The following is a 21,631-nucleotide window of genomic DNA, read 5'->3' on the forward strand; positions in this document are numbered from 1 at the left end:
TGGGGTTAAAAAGACATACTCTGCACATATCACATATGGTATGTTGGTATTAATGGTAGTCTTAAAGTAAATCTTAGTCTATGCTGCCACTTCTGTCAGCCACATAACTGAGAAGCCATCGCCATGATAGCATGAGGACTTTATGTTGTTGTAAAACTTTTTTTTTTAAATTCTAGCTATTTTTGTGTGTTTTCAGTCTTGTGCTTTGTCACATTGTAGTCTGTTAACTTGTTGATTGTGCCTGTTCATGTTTTTAACCTCACTTTCTGACTATGTATCTAATAGATCATAGTGAGTTACCCACCAACAAAGCAGCTAACTTATGAGGAACAGGATCTAGTCTGGAAATTCAGATATTACCTTACTAATCAGGAGAAGGTAAGTTGAATGATTTAAGAGAACTTAATTCAAGACATGATTCAGCTGGCCAACTTTCTACAGTGTTTTGTCCTTGCAGAGATACAGATCTTCATTGTCTTAGAAACTAGTCAGGCATATTTTAACATTCTCTACATTGTTACTGATGGAAAAATTGGTGACTGTAGTTTTCTCTCTTAATTCATATGAACTAGCTATTTCTACAGACACTGTTAGCTTAACATACCAATGTTATCTATATAAAGAGGAACTTTTTCACCCATTTTAGGCGAAGGTTAGCATTACCAGAATAAGTAGTAGCACACCAAAAGCCCAAAGTAAATTAAATACCTAAATAATCCTACAGCAGTGGGTATTTTTTATGTAGTGGTAATTGTGGCACAGCAGTAATCATTATGTTTAGATTTTACTTAGAAGATAACCCATCTGCCCTTCTTGGGGACATACCACAAAAATCTGGTAGCCAGTATTATCATTTACATCAGTAAGGCTGCTCAGGTCTGTGCTTAGGTAAATACAGCCCGAGTCTACTTTTAACTTAATGTGAAACATTAATTTTTGATATAATTTGTTTAGGATGGCTTTTTACTCATTGAATTGTCCAATTTCTTTCTCTTTAGGCCCTGACAAAATTCTTAAAATGTGTCAACTGGGACCTACCACAGGAGGCAAAGCAAGCACTGGAGCTGCTGGGCAAGTGGAAGCCCATGGATGTGGAAGACTCTCTAGAACTTCTGTCATCTCACTTCACCAACCCAACAGTTCGGCGCTATGCCGTTGCCAGGCTTCAGCAGGCTGATGATGAGGTATTCATGGGTCTGTAGGTACCTGTGAAAGTCAGCTGGTATCAGGACTGTTAGTGTCTCTGAGAACTTGAAAAGTTTGCTACTTTTTAAGGGACTTAAGTGAATAATAGTGATGGAAAGCAACAAGAAATACTCATTGTGATGCTATTTACTACAAGATCTTTATGAAGCAGCCTTCATGTTATTAAGTGGCACTCAGGAATAATTGTCATAGTGTGAAGAGACAGCTATAACTGGTTTTGTCAAACAAGGTAAAACAACTGTATGCTCCCCCTAGAAACCTCTGGCAGATTTTAAATGTTAACCTGGATGGGAGTGCTCTGAAATTAAATAGCCTACTGAAAGATTTCCAACAAATCCACCTAGTCAATTGCAGGAATATATCATCATACTCTTTTTCTAAAAAAAGTGGGTAGGAAAGCATCTGTGAAAATAAAGTGTTGCTAATTGTATACTGATTAGCATATGATGAGCTATGATTTGCAAGCAGAGCCCACTTAATAGATGCAAATATGTTAAATTTTAATTATTTATATATTTTATTTTATTTTGACAGTTAAAAGTACTTGGAATGTATTACCATAACTCTTGAATCCTTGGCAATCAATAGAGTATAAAATAGAAAGCATAAATATATCAGTTTTTTCAAAACAACTTCAATAAACAAGGTCATACTACTTTGACTTTAAACATGTATCTTTTATGACATGTTTGAAGGCAACCAAACAGGGCAAACTGAGTAATATAGGCAACAAATTCATTATAAATAGTAAGTGGATAAAATTCTGTTCTTCGATTTAAATACATCAGATATGTGGGTTTTATTTGGATTCCCAGCTACAGAAGAGAGGAGAGAATCATGATTTCCTGGTACCACGGTCCAGATTTTATGCTTCAATTTTCTTCTTGGGAGCTACATACTGCAAGGTGTATGTTGTGGATGCTGGAAGCAAGTAAGGTAGCTTAACTGAAGAGAACTGTAAAGTAGTAATTGCACTTAAATATTTACTTAATTATACTTACTACCTTTGAGTTACTGAGTTATCCCTTTAAGATTTTTTTATCTTTTGAAAGTCAGCATCCATCCTACAGTTTTTCAATTGTACATTGCTTGCTAGGGAGACCCTAATTTCTATTTCTTTATAGGTCACTAAATCACAGCAAATTTTTTCTGTAAGTTAGAATTTTAAAAACATGTGGAGACTAGGCAGCTTTGACTGACCCCCTCAATTAATTGTTTTTTTCTTTCTTCCATAAGGATTTGCTGATGTACCTGCTGCAGTTAGTCCAGGCACTGAAATATGAAAACTTCGATGACATAAAGAATGGACTGGAACCTAGCAAGAGGGACAGTCAGGGTTCAATGTCAGAAAGCGTGACAGCATCTGGAAGTAACGGTGCAGAAATAGATAGGTAAGAAGCTTAGATTTCCAGCAGAAAAGACAAAATATGTAACACAAAGCTCATAAATTCTTTCTGCTTTTCAAGGACCATTGCATATTTGACATCCTGTTTTATAATCTGAAACAGTGACATTAATTAAAAATATACCACCGAACTTTCAGTGTTTCCTGACTACAGATAGTTTACAGAGCAAATATTCTTAATCTTGAAGTTTTGGGCATTGACTTTACTGTATGAGAGGAGAACATGCAGTAAAGAGCATGCTCTGGAGAGCAGGAAAAACACTGGCATTGCTTCCTTCTGTCTTTGAAAAAGTTACAGTGTATTCAGAGAATGTTTCCTATGAAGCTCTGCTTTACACTTTCATCAAAGAGTATGGATCTAAAAGTCTGATCAGTCTGAAATATAAAGAAATTTCTTCCTGCACCCAAAAAAAAAAAAGCATACAGAGAGTCCTGTGAATGTAAAGGAGCTGGGGGAGCACAGTTTTTGTTCTTGCAGGAATCCAAAAGAGAGGCTGAAATGTCTAATTAATACGTTATTAAGCAAGGTGAAAACAAACTTAGGAAACCAAAGTCTCCTGTGAATATTTAATATGGATTTTCAGTCTCTTTAGAGTTAAGCTTCAGTCTCTAATCACTTATGTCACCAGGGTATACTTTTCATATGATAAGTGTACTTTTTCCATTGATCTTGCCGCTGAGCTGTAGAGTGGGTGCCCTTGGATGTATGGTATGCTTTGAGGCTGCAGTGACACATAGATGTTAGTAGAGCTGTTTGATTACTTCCTTTCAGGTAAATTAACTGTCTTGATAATTTTGCCTTGCCAGCATTGCATTTGTCTACTCTGTTACGTGTAATTGCATTCCAGAGATGAGTGCTTGCAGGTGTTGCGTGTTAGCAATTTCATCTTAAGAACATTTATAAAAAGCTTATCCTGAAAATGTGCATTTGCTAAAAACTCCCATCTCTGTCTTTTATTTTTTATGAAAGGTGAAACAAAACACTAAATTTCATGTAAGTGAATGGCCTTCACAGCCATAAACTGTGTAGCTACCCAGACACAGATTGTTGCTTTTTTCAGGAACCGCAGCTGTCAAAAGTTGCTGGTAGTTTGTTCTGAAACAAGGTCAAGAAACAATCTTCAAAAATACTTCCTTTCCAGTTTTTTTGACTTTATTATACAGAGGAAATGAGATAAATGTGTTGCTGTTTCTATGCATGCATCCTACCCCCCAAGCAAGAACTTTTAATCATGCCAATTACATGCTTTCCTTTATGTAGTTCCCAGATCATGAGTCCTGTTCCACCTGTTTCCTCACCTCCTCTTACTGCTAAGACAAAAGAGTTTGCAGATAATGAAAACTTTGATGTAAGTCAAATGCTTCACTCTGTATTTTTTTGATACTCCAGGCTTTTTAGTGACCCGGTACTGTTTTTGCTTTTGAACAAGATAGATGCTTCTTTTTGATTGAAATATTAAAACCTTAAAAAAGCACCTCAGTGTTGTGTATCCTTTACAGATTGTTTTCATTATGCTAAGATGTAGAACATCTTAAAGAGGTTTAGATCTACTGGATGCAAGACAGGGTAACAAATCCCTTTTGGAGTTGAATCTTATAGCAGAGAGGAACTGCAGAGGAGGGAAATGCAATATATTGTAAATAAAAACTTTACAATAAAGGTTGATTGTTGAACATAATGTACTTTCAGTGGGTTGGTAAATACAGTATTGTAATATCAGACCTTTTTACTTGTAGTGTTGTTGATTTGGAGTAATATTAAAACTAGTATCATTTACATAGTAGGTTGGATTGGATTCATATTTTAGATGGGAATGAATGTATCTCTCAAAACTCCTTGCAATTGTTTGAGGTTTTTCCTTAACTTCTACTCTCTCTCATGAGACCTTTCTAACTTATTTTTACTTTTTTTAAATCCCTTCCAGCAAGACCTTTGCACTTTCTTGATTTCACGAGCATGCAAAAATTCCACGTTGGCAAACTACTTATACTGGTATGTTAGAAAATATTTGTTTATGCTGCATCAATGTCCAATTGAAATCAAAGCTATAATGCCCAGATGAATGCACAGCAAACATGACCTGTCTTGGGAACTTGAGAATCTCAGTTTCTGTCAGGATGATATAGTTGATTTAAAACAATAAGCGTTTGATCATATAATGAGTAAAAGGGTTTTAAACACACAAATGTGCTTTTTTGTTGGAAAAAGGAAGGGATTTGTGGGCATTAAGTACACTGTTAAGTAAAAAGCGTAACTATAGCTTCTAAGTTTGTGGTGGTGGGAAGGAGATGAAGTTCCTCTTCTGCTCTGCTTTTGTTTGGTGCATGTGTATGTTTTGACAGTGTTGGCTAGAATATTAAGGTTATGCACTTAAGTATTAATCAAGTACTTTATGAAGGTTCATAAAGCACTATTTTTTTTTTTTTTTTTTTGTGCTAGCCTAATTACTTTTTAGATTCCACTTGTGGTTGTACTGTGTGCACACAGAAAATGCCATTGCATATGTGTCCTTTCTTAAGGGGGAACTTTAGCAGTGAATAGTTTGTCTAGATAGAGATGACTCAGTTAAGGATCTTGTTTCATTTGGGTGGCTTAATAATGAAATTAGATCCCTAAACTGGTTATCTGCATGGCTTCTGAGTGAGCATTTGCAGATAAAACTATCTCATTTGAAGAAAGCTGAGGTGAGGAGAGGTCTGCACTATGAAATGTGTGTGCACATCTACATATAATGTATATAACTTTGTGCGTATACACAACACATTCTTGTAAATAGACATATATTTTAAAATAGACAACTTAGATGCCTTTTTTTATGGCTAAACTTGAATGATTCTCAATTGTGTGCTTTCTAAATGTATCGATTAATTAAAAACACTAATACGCATTATCTTGTTAATATACTGTGACTATTAGCCACAGATAAGCCATGAATAGAACAGTTTGACATGTGAAGTAAAGTTACTAAACTGTTCTCCTCAAATTCCTACAAGAATCATAACATGAGAGTGACTCCATTTTATAAATGTCTTAAGTTTTATGATTTAATTGCTTTCTTAGTAGCTTAATTTTAAAATATTTAAGTGCATAACTTAACTGCAATTACTTAGGTCCTCTAGTAAGGTCAGTCAGTTCTACTACTTTTGTAGTGGTCAAAGATAATGTTTGTTTTCAGAAAAAGGTGCCATTAAATTTAAATAATTAAAAATAATAACGGTCGGAATTGACATGGGCAGAGTCAAATGCTTCGCCTAGTCAAGTATTCTCCATTAAGACTTATTAAGGCTTATTTCTGTCACATTGCTAGAAACTCTTCACTGACATTTCGGAAACATCTCAGACATTCAGTCTACAGACAGCTCAACCATTACAGAATTCTGAAACTTTTGTCTTTTGACCAAAGTAAAACCCCCAAAACAAACAAAAAACCCCACCTAACCCCCCAAAACCCCAGAAAACTCCCTCAATAGACCAAAAGCCTGGTCAGTTTCGTGTTTATTTCCAAACATCCCAATTTTTCAGTGACAAAATACAAATGTTGCTGCTGCTGTTTGAGCTGATGTTGCCATAAATCCTCTTGACTGCTGATCAATTGGTTGTTTCAACTGTCCAGGCAGAGAATGCACCTAAAATAATCAGTGGAAAAAGTACAATAACCCTTGAAAATCAGACCTTCCTTGTTTTAGCTGTCATCCTCAAGTCCAGGTGTGTTGGTTGACTGTAGAGTCAATTTGGAATCCAAATGCACTGTTTGAAAATCAACTGACATGCTAATTTCTTTGTTTTTTTTTTTTTTTTTTTTTTGTGTGTGTGCGTATTTGTTGCTACTGGTAATACTACAGGAAGTATCTATCAATAGAAAGACCCATGAATATATCTAACTTTTGCTTGTCAGTAATGCAAATAGAAATAAACAAAATCTTTCCAAACACCTGCTTAATATACCAGAGTAAATTTTTGATATAACTGTCCCAAATTGTACAGTTTAAATATTATTTGTAAATCATAATTTTAGAAAAGAAAAATTATTCTGGTATGTAGACTTTGCAGAGCTGCTGTAGGACCAATACCATCTCTTTCACCATTGCTGATGGTAAATTAGGGAACAGGTAGGGTGAGGATTCTTCTTTTTCTTTTTTTTTTCTTTTTAGGTATACTTGAATAGCAAGTTTGCAGCCACTGTGTTACATAGAAGATACTAGCACAGTGGAATGCCTACTCTTCCAACATGTAGTTGGTTAGAGTGCTCATACGATTCAGACCTCTAACGTGTGATGTTTGAGTGATGGCTCTTCACTGAAAGTGAAACATAGCAGAAAATTTGATAGGCTCTCCTGATTCAACTTGAAGTTTGACTATACAATTTTCAACAGTTTGCCTGCTGGTTGATACCTCATTCAAAGATGGATTACTTGTTTTTAGTTCCAGGCCTGTAATACAAGGATGTTCTATTTGCACTAGAGTACAGTGTAATTTGGATTGTTTTTATTCTGTAGGTATGTAATAGTGGAGTGCGAAGACCAAGACACTCAGCAGAGAGACCCAAAGACTCATGAAATGTACTTAAATGTGATGAGAAGATTTAGTCAGGCTTTGCTGAAGGTAATGTCTCTATGAAGGAAATACACAGTGTTCTGGAATAGTCGCTCTTTAAAAAGGCATGGAGAACAGCTTTTCATATTGTATGTATTGAAATGTATTATAAAGTTGGTGGTAAACCAAAGAAACTACTGAAAAAATAAATATCGAGGGATTTTTGCTCTTTTTTTTGCATGTTCCTGTTAGTAACATGATGGTTTAAAATCCTTTGCCTTGTGTAATCAGTCTATTTTAATTGCTATTTCTTTATCGGGAGCAATTAACCTTGCCTTGCAGATAAAGGCAAGAGACCTACCTCTTTTGAACTCCTAGTGTTGTTCTGTTTATCAGCAGCAGAGGGTGCTGGAGCAGCAGGGAAAAAAGGCAAAAGCAATCAAAAGTTGTAAATTACAATATACAGTTTGTAGCAGATGTGCAGTCTCTCCTGATTTCAGTATATATCACATTTTGCATTAATTCCCATTTTAGGGACGTTAAGTAAATCGGACTCTTAAAGCTTTGTAAGAATATTCCCATGTGCTTACACTTAGTAACTTTGGCTACGTGAATAGATTTGCCACGCATGACTGTTCACCACTGATATTACTGATGCAAATAGAAGTGCACTGGTAGGTCAGGTAATTGATTGCCAGCTGCAGTGATTCTGTTTTACAGAAAATACTTTTGATTGATGGGAAATTAATTGTTATTCACTTGCCTCTTAGAAGCCCAAAGTTCCAAGAATAAGAGAATAACTTCTAGATAAAATAATTACTGAACAAAGAACTAATTTTGTTTCTTTTAATTCACTTAGGGTGATAAGTCTGTCAGAGTTATGCGTTCCTTATTGGCAGCCCAGCAGACGTTTGTAGATCGGCTGGTTCATGTAATGAAAGCAGTGCAGCGTGAAAGTGGGAATCGTAAGAAAAAGGTAACTTCTCTTAAGAAAAAAGATTAAAAGCTTATCTCTGGCTGGAGTTGACAATGTTAGCTTTTCACTAGAAATTCCTAGCACTGAGATCCATAACAGATATCTGCCTGTCTTGCAATAATTTTAGAAAACTTTGAACTTACTTAGGAGAGATTTAAACAAGTCAAAGTTCAAAAGTGGTCTGGAAGGTTATAAATGAAAAAGAGGACAGACCTGGAGAAAAGTTGGGGATATTTTGCAAGAGGAAGTTGTGGGAATAATTAAATAGTTGATGATATAACAGTGAAGAAGTTTGGGCGGACATATGAGGGGAGCAGAGATTATTGTGTGAGAATTATGATGGGATAGCTAATGAAATTTGACTAGCAATAAGGTTTCATTTATTCCAAGAGCAACAAAACTATTTCTACATAAAGCATGTGTTTAACAGAACTGTGCATTCTCTGAAAGATGTCTGTTATATCTTGAGGAAAATTATTTCTACCATTGGTGCATCTTAAAAAGCTTTATCCTTCTTAGTTAAAAAATTTCAAATCAATTTGACAGGTAGTCTGATGAAGAGTACTGCCAAAGGAATTTCTATCCTATATTTTCTTTTTTGTCCAACAGACACTAGTATTTTTAACCATGGATGTTTTAATGTAATCATTTTTTTACCTCTTTCTTTAAATCCATTAGGCACATTTGTGTGGGAAAATGGAACATAAAAATGTTGCACAAAATTTTGTGAATGTGCTTTGTATCAGTATTAAACATGTAGTCACCAAAGGGGGGAGGGTCAGTTCATAAACATGTTTTTCCTGCTTATGCAGTACATAGATAGTGTTCTGTCAGATGTGCTTTTATAATTGGCATGATACTTCTGTAAAAGTAAGAAACATGTGTCTTTGATATTTTTTGGATTAAAATCTAGCTAGCAGCAATTAATGAAAAGAAGCATTCCCAACAGTAGTGGGCTACCTTGCTGTGTGTCTGTGTTTATGCCTGTTATGTTCAGTAGGGGTCTTTTATGTATTCGACCCTTTATGTAGGACACCAGGCGTGAAGAACTTGAAAAGTGACTTGTGTTGTATTTCTGGCAACTGCAGATGTAGGAATGTAGAGCAAGCTCTGAAATCAGTTCTGTGCAGCCTGTTCAGTTCATTGGTGGTAGGGAATCTCCTTGAGTTAGGGATTTAAAGGATCAGAGCTAAAGACTTCAATAAAATTTCAGAACACAAAACTTGTATTTGATACTAGTATAAAAGATAATTCTGCTCCTTGTGCAGGCAGTTTAAAAATAAATTTATGTAAGACTCTAATATCCGACACTTAAGAAATTGCTTGACTATGCACTGTGTAGATAAAATACCCACTTTCTTACTCAGATTTACACAAATGGAGATGTTTATTTCACTGGATTCTAAGAGTGAAACCTGTATTCTTTGGAGGAGTAAATAATTTAATAGAAGCATATAATGCATTGGTTTGTTAGGGATCTCAACAATCACCTAGTTCTAACCCTTCTGTCATAGACCGGGACACCTTTCACTAGACCAGGGTGCACAAAGCCCCATCCAACCTAGCCTTGAATGCTGCCAGGGATACAGGGACATCCATAGCTTCTCTGGGCAACCTGTGCCAGGGACTCACCACCCTCACAGTGAAGATTGTTTTCCAAATATCTAATCTAAAACTACCTTCTTTTATTCTCCCAGCCCTGCCTTTGTGTTCTGTGAGAGTAGAGTTCTTGCCGGTGAAGAGAGGCAAAATAGTTACTTAGTACCTCATCCTCCTCCATAACCCTGGGTTATGAGGTCTCCCATTGCATTCAGGAGGGTGCACACATTTTCCCTTGTTCTCCTTTTATCACTGACATACTTTTCCTGCTGTCCTTCATGTCCCTGGACAGATATAGCTCTGTTAGGGCTTTAGCATTCCTGACCTGATGCCTGATGTTCAGTTTCTCTGTTTTCCTCCAAGACTACCCTCCCTTGCTTCTCTCCTCTGTGGGCTTCCTTTTTGAATTTGAGTGTGCCCAGGAGCTCCTTGTTCCATGCAGGCCTTGGGTTGTCTCTTCCTGATTTGTCTTTGTTGAGCTTGGAGGAGTGGGTGTTTGCTGATAATATATTCTCTGTTAAAACACTTTTTAACTCTTCATATGTATCTGGTATGTGTTTTATGATTATTTTCTTTAAAAGTGGTTGAGGTTTTGTGGTTTTTTTTTTCCTTTTAGAATGAGAGGCTTCAAGCATTGTTAGCAGATAATGAAAAGATGAATTTAGCAGATATGGAGCTTATTCCACTTCCTCTGGAACCTCAGGTGAAAATTAAAGGGATAATCCCTGAAAAAGCCACACTCTTCAAGGTAAACGAGATACTCTGAATAGCTGAATTACAAACAGATCTTAAGAGCTTAGAAACATAAATTGGAAAGGTAGATGGGGCTGACATAGCCAAGGCAAAATATGACTATAAGTTGTACTTAAAATGCTAAAACAACTCTTTATTTTCTTTTTAAATTGTTTTGTCAAGTGAATGTGCAAACTTTTTAAAGCAGCTTTTACAAGACTGGTAGAATTTTCCAAGTTTATGGAGTGCCCAAGCTGAAGGCATACCTCCTAGTTCAGAGTTCCTCTGACCTTCAGTTAAAGTGTTCAACAGGAATACCTCTTATGATAAAAATTTTACAAATGAAGTTAGGATTGCTGCATCTCAGCTAGATATATGTGTCTATTCCTTTGCAAAATAAAAATGTTAAATTGGTAGAGACCAGAAGGCAGAAGGTAAGTTTGTCCATTTCATGACACTGCTCGTAGGTAGATACTGTATCCCTATGGAAGTCCTTAAACCAGTCTGTAGCACCTGCTTTTGACCATATGGACATCTCTTAATCTAAATAATAAACACTGTTTGTAGGGCTGAGGTTGTTCTACTTCTTACACCACTCAGAATGTAAGTTACTATCTGTTTCCCGTGATGTAGGACCTCTTTATAAATTTACTTCTAACTTACAGAGGTGACTGTGACTTAATTTTAAGATGACCAAAATGTGCTTTACAAGTCAGGCCCATACCATGTGTTCACCAGTTAAAATTGTACAAGCTTCTGTAACAACCAGTGTTAATCCGTCATCTCTGCTACTTGAGAACTTTATTATTTCTAGTAGCTTCATACTTTGACAGGCTAATTGTTGCCTGTGGTATTATTTGTGTTTACCTAAAAACAGAGATTTAATATTTGTACGTAGTTTTGTGCCATCCCATCTCTTAGTTCCCCAGCAAGGTTTGGCTTGCTTCTTTGTATACAGTTAGTCTCTTTGAAGAGTACACTTTTTCAGTTGCATGCTTTTTCAACTCAGGTTGGCAACCTCATTGGAAAACCTTGTCAGGAAAACAAGGTTTTGTAAATCTGAGTCAAATTTTAGTGTGAATATGTCTTAAGGGGTGGAGTGGGACAAAAAGAATAGTTTCCTATCAAAATAATAGCTTGACTTAATCAGGACAAAGTCATGTCAGATACTCTTCTACATATTGGTGTTCTGTAGCAGTGTAAAAAATTCAGGCCCAAAAATGAGATGTAACTTCTCTCAGAATCAGACGTGGTTTTGATTCTCTTGATTCTGGAATGTTACAGATTTCCATTTGAATTCCCATTCTGTGTCACAGGCTAAAAACCAACAAACCCAAATGTGAAGAATGATTTTTGGTGCTTTTGAACATCACAGCAGCTTTTGTAGGACTATTAGAAGAGTAATGTTTCCTTTATTTTTTGAACTTAATAATTTAAAAATGTTAATTGCATGTGTAAATGTAATGTAGCTGCTCAAATATTAAACTCTGTATCCTTGGGGTTTTTTGTTTGTTTTGTTTGTTTTTTCTTGGTTTTGTTTTTTGCTTTTGAGGGAAATGAGTTGGTCAGTTGCAATAGATGAAATCATTCATGTAGGTAATTGATCCCCTTCACCCTATTTTCTGCAGAGAAATTGCAAACAATTAAATTGTCTTTTTCAAACAACAACGTAAAAAGACATTTTTGCTTTTACTAAATAGCTTAAGGAAGCAATTAATTGTTGAAGATGTCTTGCCCCTAGCGTTTCTTTGATGTTTATCCTATAATTGTGTCTGTCTTTGATCTGGACAGTTTAAATTTGTTCTGTTGTGACCTTTTGCATAGTGCTTCTGTGTTTGCTGAAATTACATCCGTACAAACAAAATCTGAATTGGTCCTTTCCTCTTCTGCTACAGGGGATGAGTGTGTGTGGGAATGTACCCGTCACACTCCTTGCTATACAAGAAAAGACTTAGGGCTGGGTTTTTGTTTGTTTCTTTGTTTTTGTTATTGTTTCTCTAGTTTTGGTTTGTTGTTTTTTTAAAAACAAAAACAAACAAAACAAAACATGCCTTGATCACACTTCCAGTAACTGGAAATGTTAGGCTCTGTTTAGTTCTAAACAGGAACTGCTTTTAGAAGCTTTAAAATTGCTGCTTTTCTGTCAAATTTAAGGAACATGAAAAGAGCTCTGTTCCTCAATGCCACACAGCTGGTATTCAGATGGTACTGTTCTAAAACTTCTTGTAGCTGAATTTGATACGCAAATCTTGTGACCTGATGCATACAGTAGCAACATGTTAACACAAGCATTGCTGTCAACCAGCTTAGTAGAGTAAGTTTCCTTTTCCAGAGTGCCTTAATGCCTGCTCAGTTATTCTTCAAGACAGAAGATGGTGGCAAATATCCTGTAATTTTTAAGCATGGTGATGATTTACGTCAGGATCAACTTATTCTTCAGATTATTTCACTCATGGATAAGGTGAGAACTACTAATCCACATCCTTGTCCTTCTGTCTTCTTGACTTTCCCTGTTGGGAGTAAAACTGTTTAATGTAACTTATATTGTTAATACATTCCAGGGTTCTCAGATCTTAGGTGGCTTTTTTCTTCTCTTTATAGACAGGCAATGACCCTGTGCAGATTTAAATAAGTAAATTGTCAAACAGGCTTTTACTCATTACTAATTTCATTGAAGAGCAGTTGAGATCAGTGTCCAGAACATATTTCTTTTAGAAACAGAAGCCATCTTTCTATTGCATTTATCTTTGCTTTTGTGTGTTCCTTTTTTCTAGCTCTTAAGAAAAGAGAATCTGGATTTGAAGCTGACACCCTATAAAGTGCTGGCAACTAGTACAAAACATGGTATGAATACTTTTATTTCTTGAAAAATAGAGGTTTGGGGGAATCTTCTTCTTCTCTTCATGGACTGTGGTTGCACACACTCGAGGGAGATGTTTTACTTACAGCACTCTGAAAAGGAGCTCAAATGTGTAAGAAAATCTTGTCACAGTGTAAATTATGGAAGTACACATGACTTATAAACAAATACTGAGTGACCACTCTGTTCCATAGGTGACTCAGTTAAGCAGCCTGACCTGTATCTGGGAGTATGTGACAATTAATAGTGTTATCTCTGCTTCTAGCTTGCTGTGTGATCTCAGACAAGTAACATTTAACAATCATGTTCATAGGTCTTCGTATGAAATAGAAAAATAAAAAGACAAAATCAAACTTGGCTGTGTTTTTAGATGCACTCTGGATAAATATTTAGGAATCCATTGATTTATCTTTCTCTTCTCATGAAAACTGTGAAAAACAGAACTTTTGTCAAGCTCATTTGGTATTAATAGCAGGTTGTTTTAGAACTATGGAAGGCAGAATACTGAGATAAAACCTGGTTTTGCCAATGAAAAGCAATCAAATGAAAGTATGTATTAGTGTTGCCCTTAAATAAATGTGTTAGAGAGCAGCATGAAAGTTACTGGTTGGGTTTTTGGGTTAGTTTTGGGTTTTTAACTTGTTTTTTACTGTTTTCTGTCACAGGTTTCATGCAGTTTATTCAGTCAGTACCAGTTGCAGAAGTACTTGCTACTGAGGAGAGTATACAGGTATGTGATGGGGGATTTTTAAGTGATGTTCTATGCAAACATTATAAATTGCAGGATTAAATCTCATGCAAAAGTCGTTTGTGTCACAGCTGATTTTTATATCTGTTGGTAGAAATTGAATGCCAGCTTGAAACTTAAGGGTATTTACAGCAGATACTTTGCTTTAAAAAAATACATGTAAATCACCACATGAGTATCTCATATCCTAAGAGTAATACCATTACAGTAAATAAAGTGTGGTTGAGTTGTGATACTGGAATTCTGGCTTTGCTATGATGATGAATGGAAGATGCATGGTACTTTTCTGCATTGCTTTGTCTTAAAGGTGTTTCTCTTATTTACTCAGTATTTTTGGCTTGACAGCTTGTCAAAGTATGTTATAATGATTTCTAGTTTTGGAGGGGCATTTTTGGTGGAGCAGCTAAGTAATTTGTTCATATAATTTGTCAAGTCTTTTTGCCTGCCATATTGGATGTGTAGGTACTGTGATGTTATTTATTTATGTATTTTTAGGTTAGAGGGGTTTTTTTTGTATTTGTTTCTTTTTAGTAAACTTGATGTGTGGAATTGACTAGGGACATGTAAATGAATACAAGATTCAAGCTAGTTTCAAGCATGGCACCTGAGCTGTGTAGCAGAGATCATTTGTTGGAGATAAATACAGTTAGATAAAAGCATACCACATTGCCATATGAGATATATAGCTAATAAGTACGTTTTTTTAGTGGAAACAGCATGTTTATGTTCGAGTCAATTTGTCACAGTTCCTTTTTTACCTTTCCTGTAGTTATGATACTGAAGTTTGCTTTTGTTCATAGCTCAGTAGTTAGGAGTCAAAGCAAATAGCTCCCAGCTACTATAAACTACATGTATTAAAACTACAGAGATTCAGAAATGCCTACCAACTGTTGTTATCATTTCCTTAACAAATAAGCATATCAAATGCTTGTCATATGTATAAAAATATGGCTAGCATTAATCAGACAGTGATCAGCATGGAGTTGCTGAGGGGTTGGAACTTCCTGTTCGATAAAGAGTGTGATAAACTACATCTACACTTTGAATAACCATGCAGTTTAAAATGCATTTTCTTCGCAGTCCTTTGTAATCTTGGAAATGCGCTGTTCATATTCTAGTCCATTATGTTTTTAATAAAATAATATATTTAGAAATGCTTGTGAAATTGTCATTTTGCATTTACTTACAACATCATACTCCAATCTGAAATAGGTGCCCCACTGTTTTAGTTGCTGTGTTAGAAATAAGGAACAATTCTTCACAGGAAGAATTGCTAATGTAAATAGACAAGATGCCAAAAGAATATGATCTAAGATTACTTCACAGATCAGTGGCAAAATATATTACAGAGCCCCAATTTTCTATTCCAAAGCATGATAAAATAGCTGGGCATTGTAGGCCACAGAAATAACAACTGAATTAACATTTTTAGGTGTTGTGATTCATTTATTCTTTCTGTGCATGTTCATTTTGAGTGTCAAAACTGTTTTGATAAGGGTGTAAATGTATTTCACTCTGAAAAGATTTAAAGAAAGTAATCTAATAGTGCCTGGTAAGGCGGATCTGCAGAGAAAAATAAAAAAATGTTTTGATGTTTCAGTGTTACTTACCCTCTATCAACAGTCTTGAAATTACAGTTCAAGTTTTGGAGGCATTTCTGTTTTACAGTCTGCGGATCTGTTTTTGTATGGTCTGAAGTCTGTTCGGGCTTTATGTTTGAGTTGTGTTTGTTTGTGCTTTGGGCTTTTTTTAGATGCAGTGGTTTTTTTGAGCACTGAAAGTAGATCTCTCTAGTATTCTGTTAGCCAATTAAAAATTTCCCTCCACATTTTGTTCTGGGATTTCATGTAAGAGAGTATTTCTACTCTGTCAGCTTTTTTAACATATCTCAGAAGGACTTGTTCCTCTGTTAGCAGAGAAAATTAAAGCTTTCTCCAGGCCTTAAAACTCTGATACTTGTTACAAAAAAATTGTTTTTCAAGCAAAACTTTATTTAAAAAGAGCCTGTAAGTACCTTCCTGCAGTACCTCCTGTTTTTAAGATTCTCTTTTTTTTATTATGATTTTAGTCACTTACATGTCATCCAGATGCCTATAAGGCTTCTGTTAATGGTGCTTGCGTTGCTTACTGGAAGAAATTCATGCTTAGGCCTAGATTTAATTTAGTTATCTTCAATCTCAGTCAAGAAAAAAAACGTATTTCTTCGGAGTGGAGGGAAGAACTGTTTTATCCCCATCCACATTTGACAGGAAATGTGAAACTTCCATTTGATAACTAAGATGGAGACATTTAATGATGATAAACGTAAGAGTGTGTGTCCCAAACATAATCAAAGTCTGAACTGTTTGACCTATTTCATTTTTTATTGAGCCGGCCTAAACAGTTTCCTGTGTAAGTATTTGCACTCAGTTATCAATTAGTAACTTTTCAATCCCTTGTTAGTTTTCTGAAGCTGTTAGTAAAGAAAATGAAGAAAACTGTTTTTCAGTTTGAACTTTACATCTGTTTCTCTTAAGTATGTGATGACTGAGACAGAAAATGCATAAAGCAATATAAATTTAAAATAGAACATCCTGGCTTTTTGGGGAGTAGTTGCTAGTTTGCCACGTTGATTTTAAACTCTTTTTTCTGTTACTTCTAAAGAACCTGTTTCAAATCATGTGGAATAACTAATTATGTTGATGATTTCCTTCCAGAACTTCTTCAGAAAGCATGCACCTAGTGAGACTGGCCCTCATGGAATAAGTGCAGAGGTGATGGACACGTATGTTAAAAGCTGTGGTAAGTTACAGTCTTACAGTTAGTGACTTCATATCTGAAATTTAAAGGACAGGCTAAGTGAGGTAATAAGGTTAGATGACTGCAGATAGGGCACTATGCATGTACTCAATGTCAGAATTCTGTGTAAAGGATAGTTTTGAGCCTGGCACGTCATACACAATTTCTCTCTTCATCCCTTTTTTTGCTCTCCTTAAAGAATACTAAAAGTTAAATGCTGTTCGCTTTCTGGCAGTAGTCTTACCTCTGCTCTCTCCTCATCATGGGATGCAGCCTTTATATTTCAGGGAGATAAAAAGCATTGATATAATAATAAATCATCTGTATTTTAGGTAGAAAATGTTAATTTGTTTTTAAAACATTGTGGGGGAGTTGAGGATAAGCATACGTTCAACTTCTTGTTCCATTTGCATGCCAAGAAAAAGTGGAACTGTAGTTTTTCAGTAAACTGATGACAACATTAAAAATGTCCTATTTCCTGTCTACTAAATTAAAAGCAACTTCATTCTACAAAATAAGCAATTTAGTTGTTTTTCCATGGTATCTTCTTTCCCCTTCTTTTTCTGGCAAGGCAGTCTTTTAGAACTGCTTCCAACTGGTTAGAGGGTTGAGAGGAAGAATTAAAAGTTTGCATTAGTTCTGACTTAACTCATCCCTGCCTGGCTTATCGCTTAGCATGCAAACGCTGCTGATGTATACTTGCAGATTCACATACATGTCCCTGCTTTTTTACAGCCGTCCCAAAGTTGTTCAAAATTATGCATTAATTTTGCTCAAAATACTTCATCTACTTTTGAATTCTGTTAAACCCAATATTGACTGAATTCAGGCTTTTAGTGTTAGGTCTTTAATTGTGTAGTAAGAAATTAAGAGCTAGCCAGTACTGAGTAATAATATAATAATTACTAAATATTTAATAATAATAAATCAGAGTTATAATTTATTGCTTCAGATGTTCTTCATACTGCCAATACTCTTGATGTACCTTCACCAGCCGCACCCCTGCCCACAGTCTCTATGGTATATTGCTTGTGAACACAGAACTCAGATACTGTCACATGCTCTCCAGGAAGGGTATATACATTGATGTTTACAATTTACTTCTTACAGCTGGCTATTGTGTAATTACATACATCCTTGGAGTTGGAGATAGACATCTGGATAATCTTTTGCTAACAAAAACAGGTAATTCTTTTTAGCAATATAATTTATAACATCAGTTGTTTAATTTCTCATTTGTTGGTACTGTTTTGCTTCTGTTCCCTTTTCAGTATGACCTACTCAGTATTGCAGATAAGAATGTATATTTTTAAATGTAATGTTATATTGCTTCATCTAAGGCAGTAATTGGTACAGTTAGTCAAAGTTTAGGTTTAAACTATTAGTAGTATGAATTGGCAGTTTAGGAATAAGAAAGCGAGTACGTTAATTGATCTCTAAACACATTAGTAGGCAAGGTAGAATGTGCATCTGATATGTGTTTGGATAAAATCATAATTACCTTTTTTTCAGATCTTTAAAAAAATACGTGTAAAGTGACTCCAGCTCCAGGTATCCTGATTGTTCTTTATTTTTACTGAAGTGTAACATTCCTATTTAGTAGCTTTTTTAAAATACACTATCAGAAGGCAAATTTAAGATCAACTAACTGGATACCAGTTGTATCTTAATAGTTATCAAATAATTCTGCTTGTTTTAATATTTTCTATTGCAAATACAGTAGATTTTTAGTATTATCAATAGTCATATGGAATTAGTATGACTTCACTGAGATGTCCATGTGAATTCTTGCCTCAAATTTAACATTCCTTTAAACAAAGTGGTTCTGTGAGTTTCCGAGGTCTGGATGCTTTTCCAAGAAATGTACCTTTGTCGCAGAAGTGGGAATGTCACATGAGACCTGTCAGAGCAGGATTCAGTTCAGCATTTTCTGTTTGCTGTGCGTGTTGTGTTGATAAAACCAGACCACTGTACTGCAAAAATGGAAGTGTTCTATCACTGGCCTAACTGAGATTGCTGGACCATTCAGCTCCAGTTGAGATTATATGTACTATTTTTGAACGTTGTCTAAAAAAATGAAGAAGGGATTTTGTTAGTGTCCTGCTGATTACAAGATGGGGAAAATAATAGAAGTTACTGTTTAATCAAGTACATCCTTTACTTTGGAACAAACCCTATCTGTCTCCAAAGTTAAAAGTAACAGGTATGCGTTTAGATTCTCCCTAGGTGTTTTAACATTTTGATGTTATTTTTTGTTGTTGTCTGTATGGTTCAGTTAACAAGCCAGGCAGAGTCTGTAATTCTAGTGATTCTAAATAAACATAACATTTCTCTACTAGAGGAAATTAGAGATTTGAAAATTGAGCTACTTCATCTATTACAATCAGTGCCTTGGGGTGGAGGGAAATGTAAGTGTTTTAATTGAAAATGAGTTCCACAAACTTTTAACAAACAAAAATATTCCTTGTAGGGGAACACTTTTTGAAGTTGTTTTTTATTTATTTGTTGTTGGTTTGCTTTGTTTTTTCTTGCTTGCTTTTGAACTACAGCTTCCTGTAGGAGTTCTAATCCCTTGAACAGTTTTAGTACAGACTGATGAAGAGTTAGGAGCTGTGATTAATTTTTTATTTTAAAGTGAAATGTTTATTGAATGAGAAACCTAAATAAAAAATGTTATTTAGGGAAAAGGCACATCCACATCGAACTTGTTAGTTTACAGATAACGCTGAGGCATATATTACTTTGAATCATTATACTCTGTATGAATGAGTGAAAAATTAACAATTTGGCTTTGATTAGGTTAAAAGGTCTTGCTCTGAGTGTATGAAGGTACAACCAGTGCAAGCACATTTTTACCTTTCTGCTTGGAATTGAACAAAAGGGCATTTAAAAATCTGTCTTGAGAGGTCTCTGTCATTTGTCTGAGGTGATGAGTATAAATCTTTCCACAGCAGGCACTGCTGGCATGCTCAGGGTAGCAATATTTCACTGTTCCGATTTGGAGTAAAGAGTGTGTTAGCTGTGTTAAAAGTAACAGGGCAATAGCTGTTTGGCTTAGTGGAAGAATTCAAGCAGTACAGCAGAGGGCAGTGCACATCCACAGTACCTTCTGAGTCTCAAATGGTTTTCTTCTGCTACCTGTGATCTGCCACACACAGAGAGGGCCTTTTTCAGGAGGAAATGCCTAAGTTCCAAACACAACAAAGGCTTATTTCTTGCTACTGAGAATCCCTTAGACTTAATCTGCTTCTCCAGAATCTATACATACCTTTCTTCAAAGTTAAATGACCATATATGCATTCTTTCTTGATGATATTTAATGAACTTTTCTAGTACGGTGAAAAACGCTGTGTGTCTGAATATCTGTAGGTCTGTGGGTTCTCAGACTTACCTTTGATTTTTATGGTAATATATATCTTGTTACCTTTTTCAGCTCTATGCATTACTTGGGTGGAAGAATTATTACATCATATAATTTAAATATTAAGGAATAGTTACTGAAGTTCCTAAAAACAAATTGTTTCCCACTCAGTGTTAGAAATATGTATTTTTTTTTGTGCCATAGGATGAGAATGTCTGTTATCTGGATGAGCTGATTGCTGCTGTCTTTCATGACTCTTTTATGCCTCATTCTACAAAAGCTGCACCTTTTTTTAAGAACTCTTAAACAAGGAGTCTAGATTTTCAGATATTTGGATGCTGTGTCATTATGCTTCAAGGGCAGCTGTAGAAGTTTGGGAAATATACAGGAAATCATTAGCTAAAACATCCTCATCTATCAGTAATGTTACAAGAATACTTGTATCAGTTTCAGTAATATGCCTCTTGCTTGTAACTCAAATGTCACATTATAGAGTCAGCATTGTATTGCAGGAGCATCTATTTTTTGTGAGAAATTTCAACTTTCTACCTCTAGAGATGAAATCTTTTATGTATGTATTAATTTCTTGTTTCCACATCTACAACAGCAGATACTACTATGGCTTTTAAATAGCAAGACTTGTAGCTGAATACCCAGCTTTAAGTAACATCAGTGCCTTGTTGTAGGATTACTGAGTGATTTCTAGATTAATGACAGGATTTGACTGACCAGCTAATGTACCCTTTGTTGCCTTAGAAGCAAGAGGTGTGTGGTTGTGAAGTTGAATTACAGTACACCAGATGTAGCATGTTCAGTTAGCTTTCCTATAATATGCTTTATGCTAGTGTATTTCAAGTTGTGCCTTCCCTTGATAATATTTTTTTCTGGGTTTGTTCCACTTTTTTTGTCTGTGGAGTTGGGATCTAGCTACCAGTGTAACATCCAGATGCAGAAGTCTTCATGTTTGCTTAGCCTTTTAAAGTCTTAAGCCTTTAAAAATACAGTCATCATTAGAGCTTTGATTGTAGTTCAGCTTTGACAGACAAGTAAAGTCTCCAGGTATCTTGAGATACCTGGAGGTGTCTCAAGATACCTGAATTACTTCAGCTTGCTTTATAGGCAGGCAAAGGTTTCACAAAGATCCTGTCATTTTTGCAGGCCATGTGTCTGTATTTTAGTGTACCCTGAGACATTCAGATGGTATTCTTGAGTAGCACTGCATGTGTGTGTTTCTTGAGTAACTAGTTCTCACCTAGCTTAATCTTTCAGTAACCTGTAGAGTCCTACATGTAAAATCAAGTTCCCAGTATAGCTTCCCAAAATGCAGGCACTTTGATCTGAACTCTATGCCTGAAATTGGTCTGTAGCAGTGAAGGGAATTGTTACATGGACAAAATTAATACCTGAGAACAGATCAAAGAGTGAGGGCTCA

General features: G+C 35.5%; 1 protein-coding gene across 1 annotated transcript in view; it reads left to right on the forward strand.

The window, feature by feature from the left end:
- Window positions 1–21,631, forward strand: part of PIK3C3 (phosphatidylinositol 3-kinase catalytic subunit type 3) — a gene marked incomplete at its 5' end in the record, with an annotated part of 75,231 nt that overhangs the window by 21,855 nt on the left and 31,745 nt on the right. Inside the window, 13 exons of the mRNA XM_084278908.1 lie at window positions 286–378; window positions 999–1,184; window positions 2,443–2,597; window positions 3,873–3,960; window positions 4,537–4,604; window positions 7,109–7,214; window positions 8,005–8,121; window positions 10,337–10,468; window positions 12,785–12,913; window positions 13,227–13,296; window positions 13,978–14,042; window positions 16,757–16,841; window positions 17,949–18,023. Coding sequence (XP_084135034.1) covers window positions 286–378; window positions 999–1,184; window positions 2,443–2,597; window positions 3,873–3,960; window positions 4,537–4,604; window positions 7,109–7,214; window positions 8,005–8,121; window positions 10,337–10,468; window positions 12,785–12,913; window positions 13,227–13,296; window positions 13,978–14,042; window positions 16,757–16,841; window positions 17,949–18,023 — 1,369 coding nt within the window. The remainder of the gene's footprint in view (window positions 1–285; window positions 379–998; window positions 1,185–2,442; window positions 2,598–3,872; window positions 3,961–4,536; window positions 4,605–7,108; window positions 7,215–8,004; window positions 8,122–10,336; window positions 10,469–12,784; window positions 12,914–13,226; window positions 13,297–13,977; window positions 14,043–16,756; window positions 16,842–17,948; window positions 18,024–21,631) is intronic.

Source organism: Gallinula chloropus (genome assembly GCF_964237585.1).
Source record: "Gallinula chloropus genome assembly, chromosome: Z".
Classification (NCBI taxonomy): domain Eukaryota; kingdom Metazoa; phylum Chordata; class Aves; order Gruiformes; family Rallidae; genus Gallinula; species Gallinula chloropus.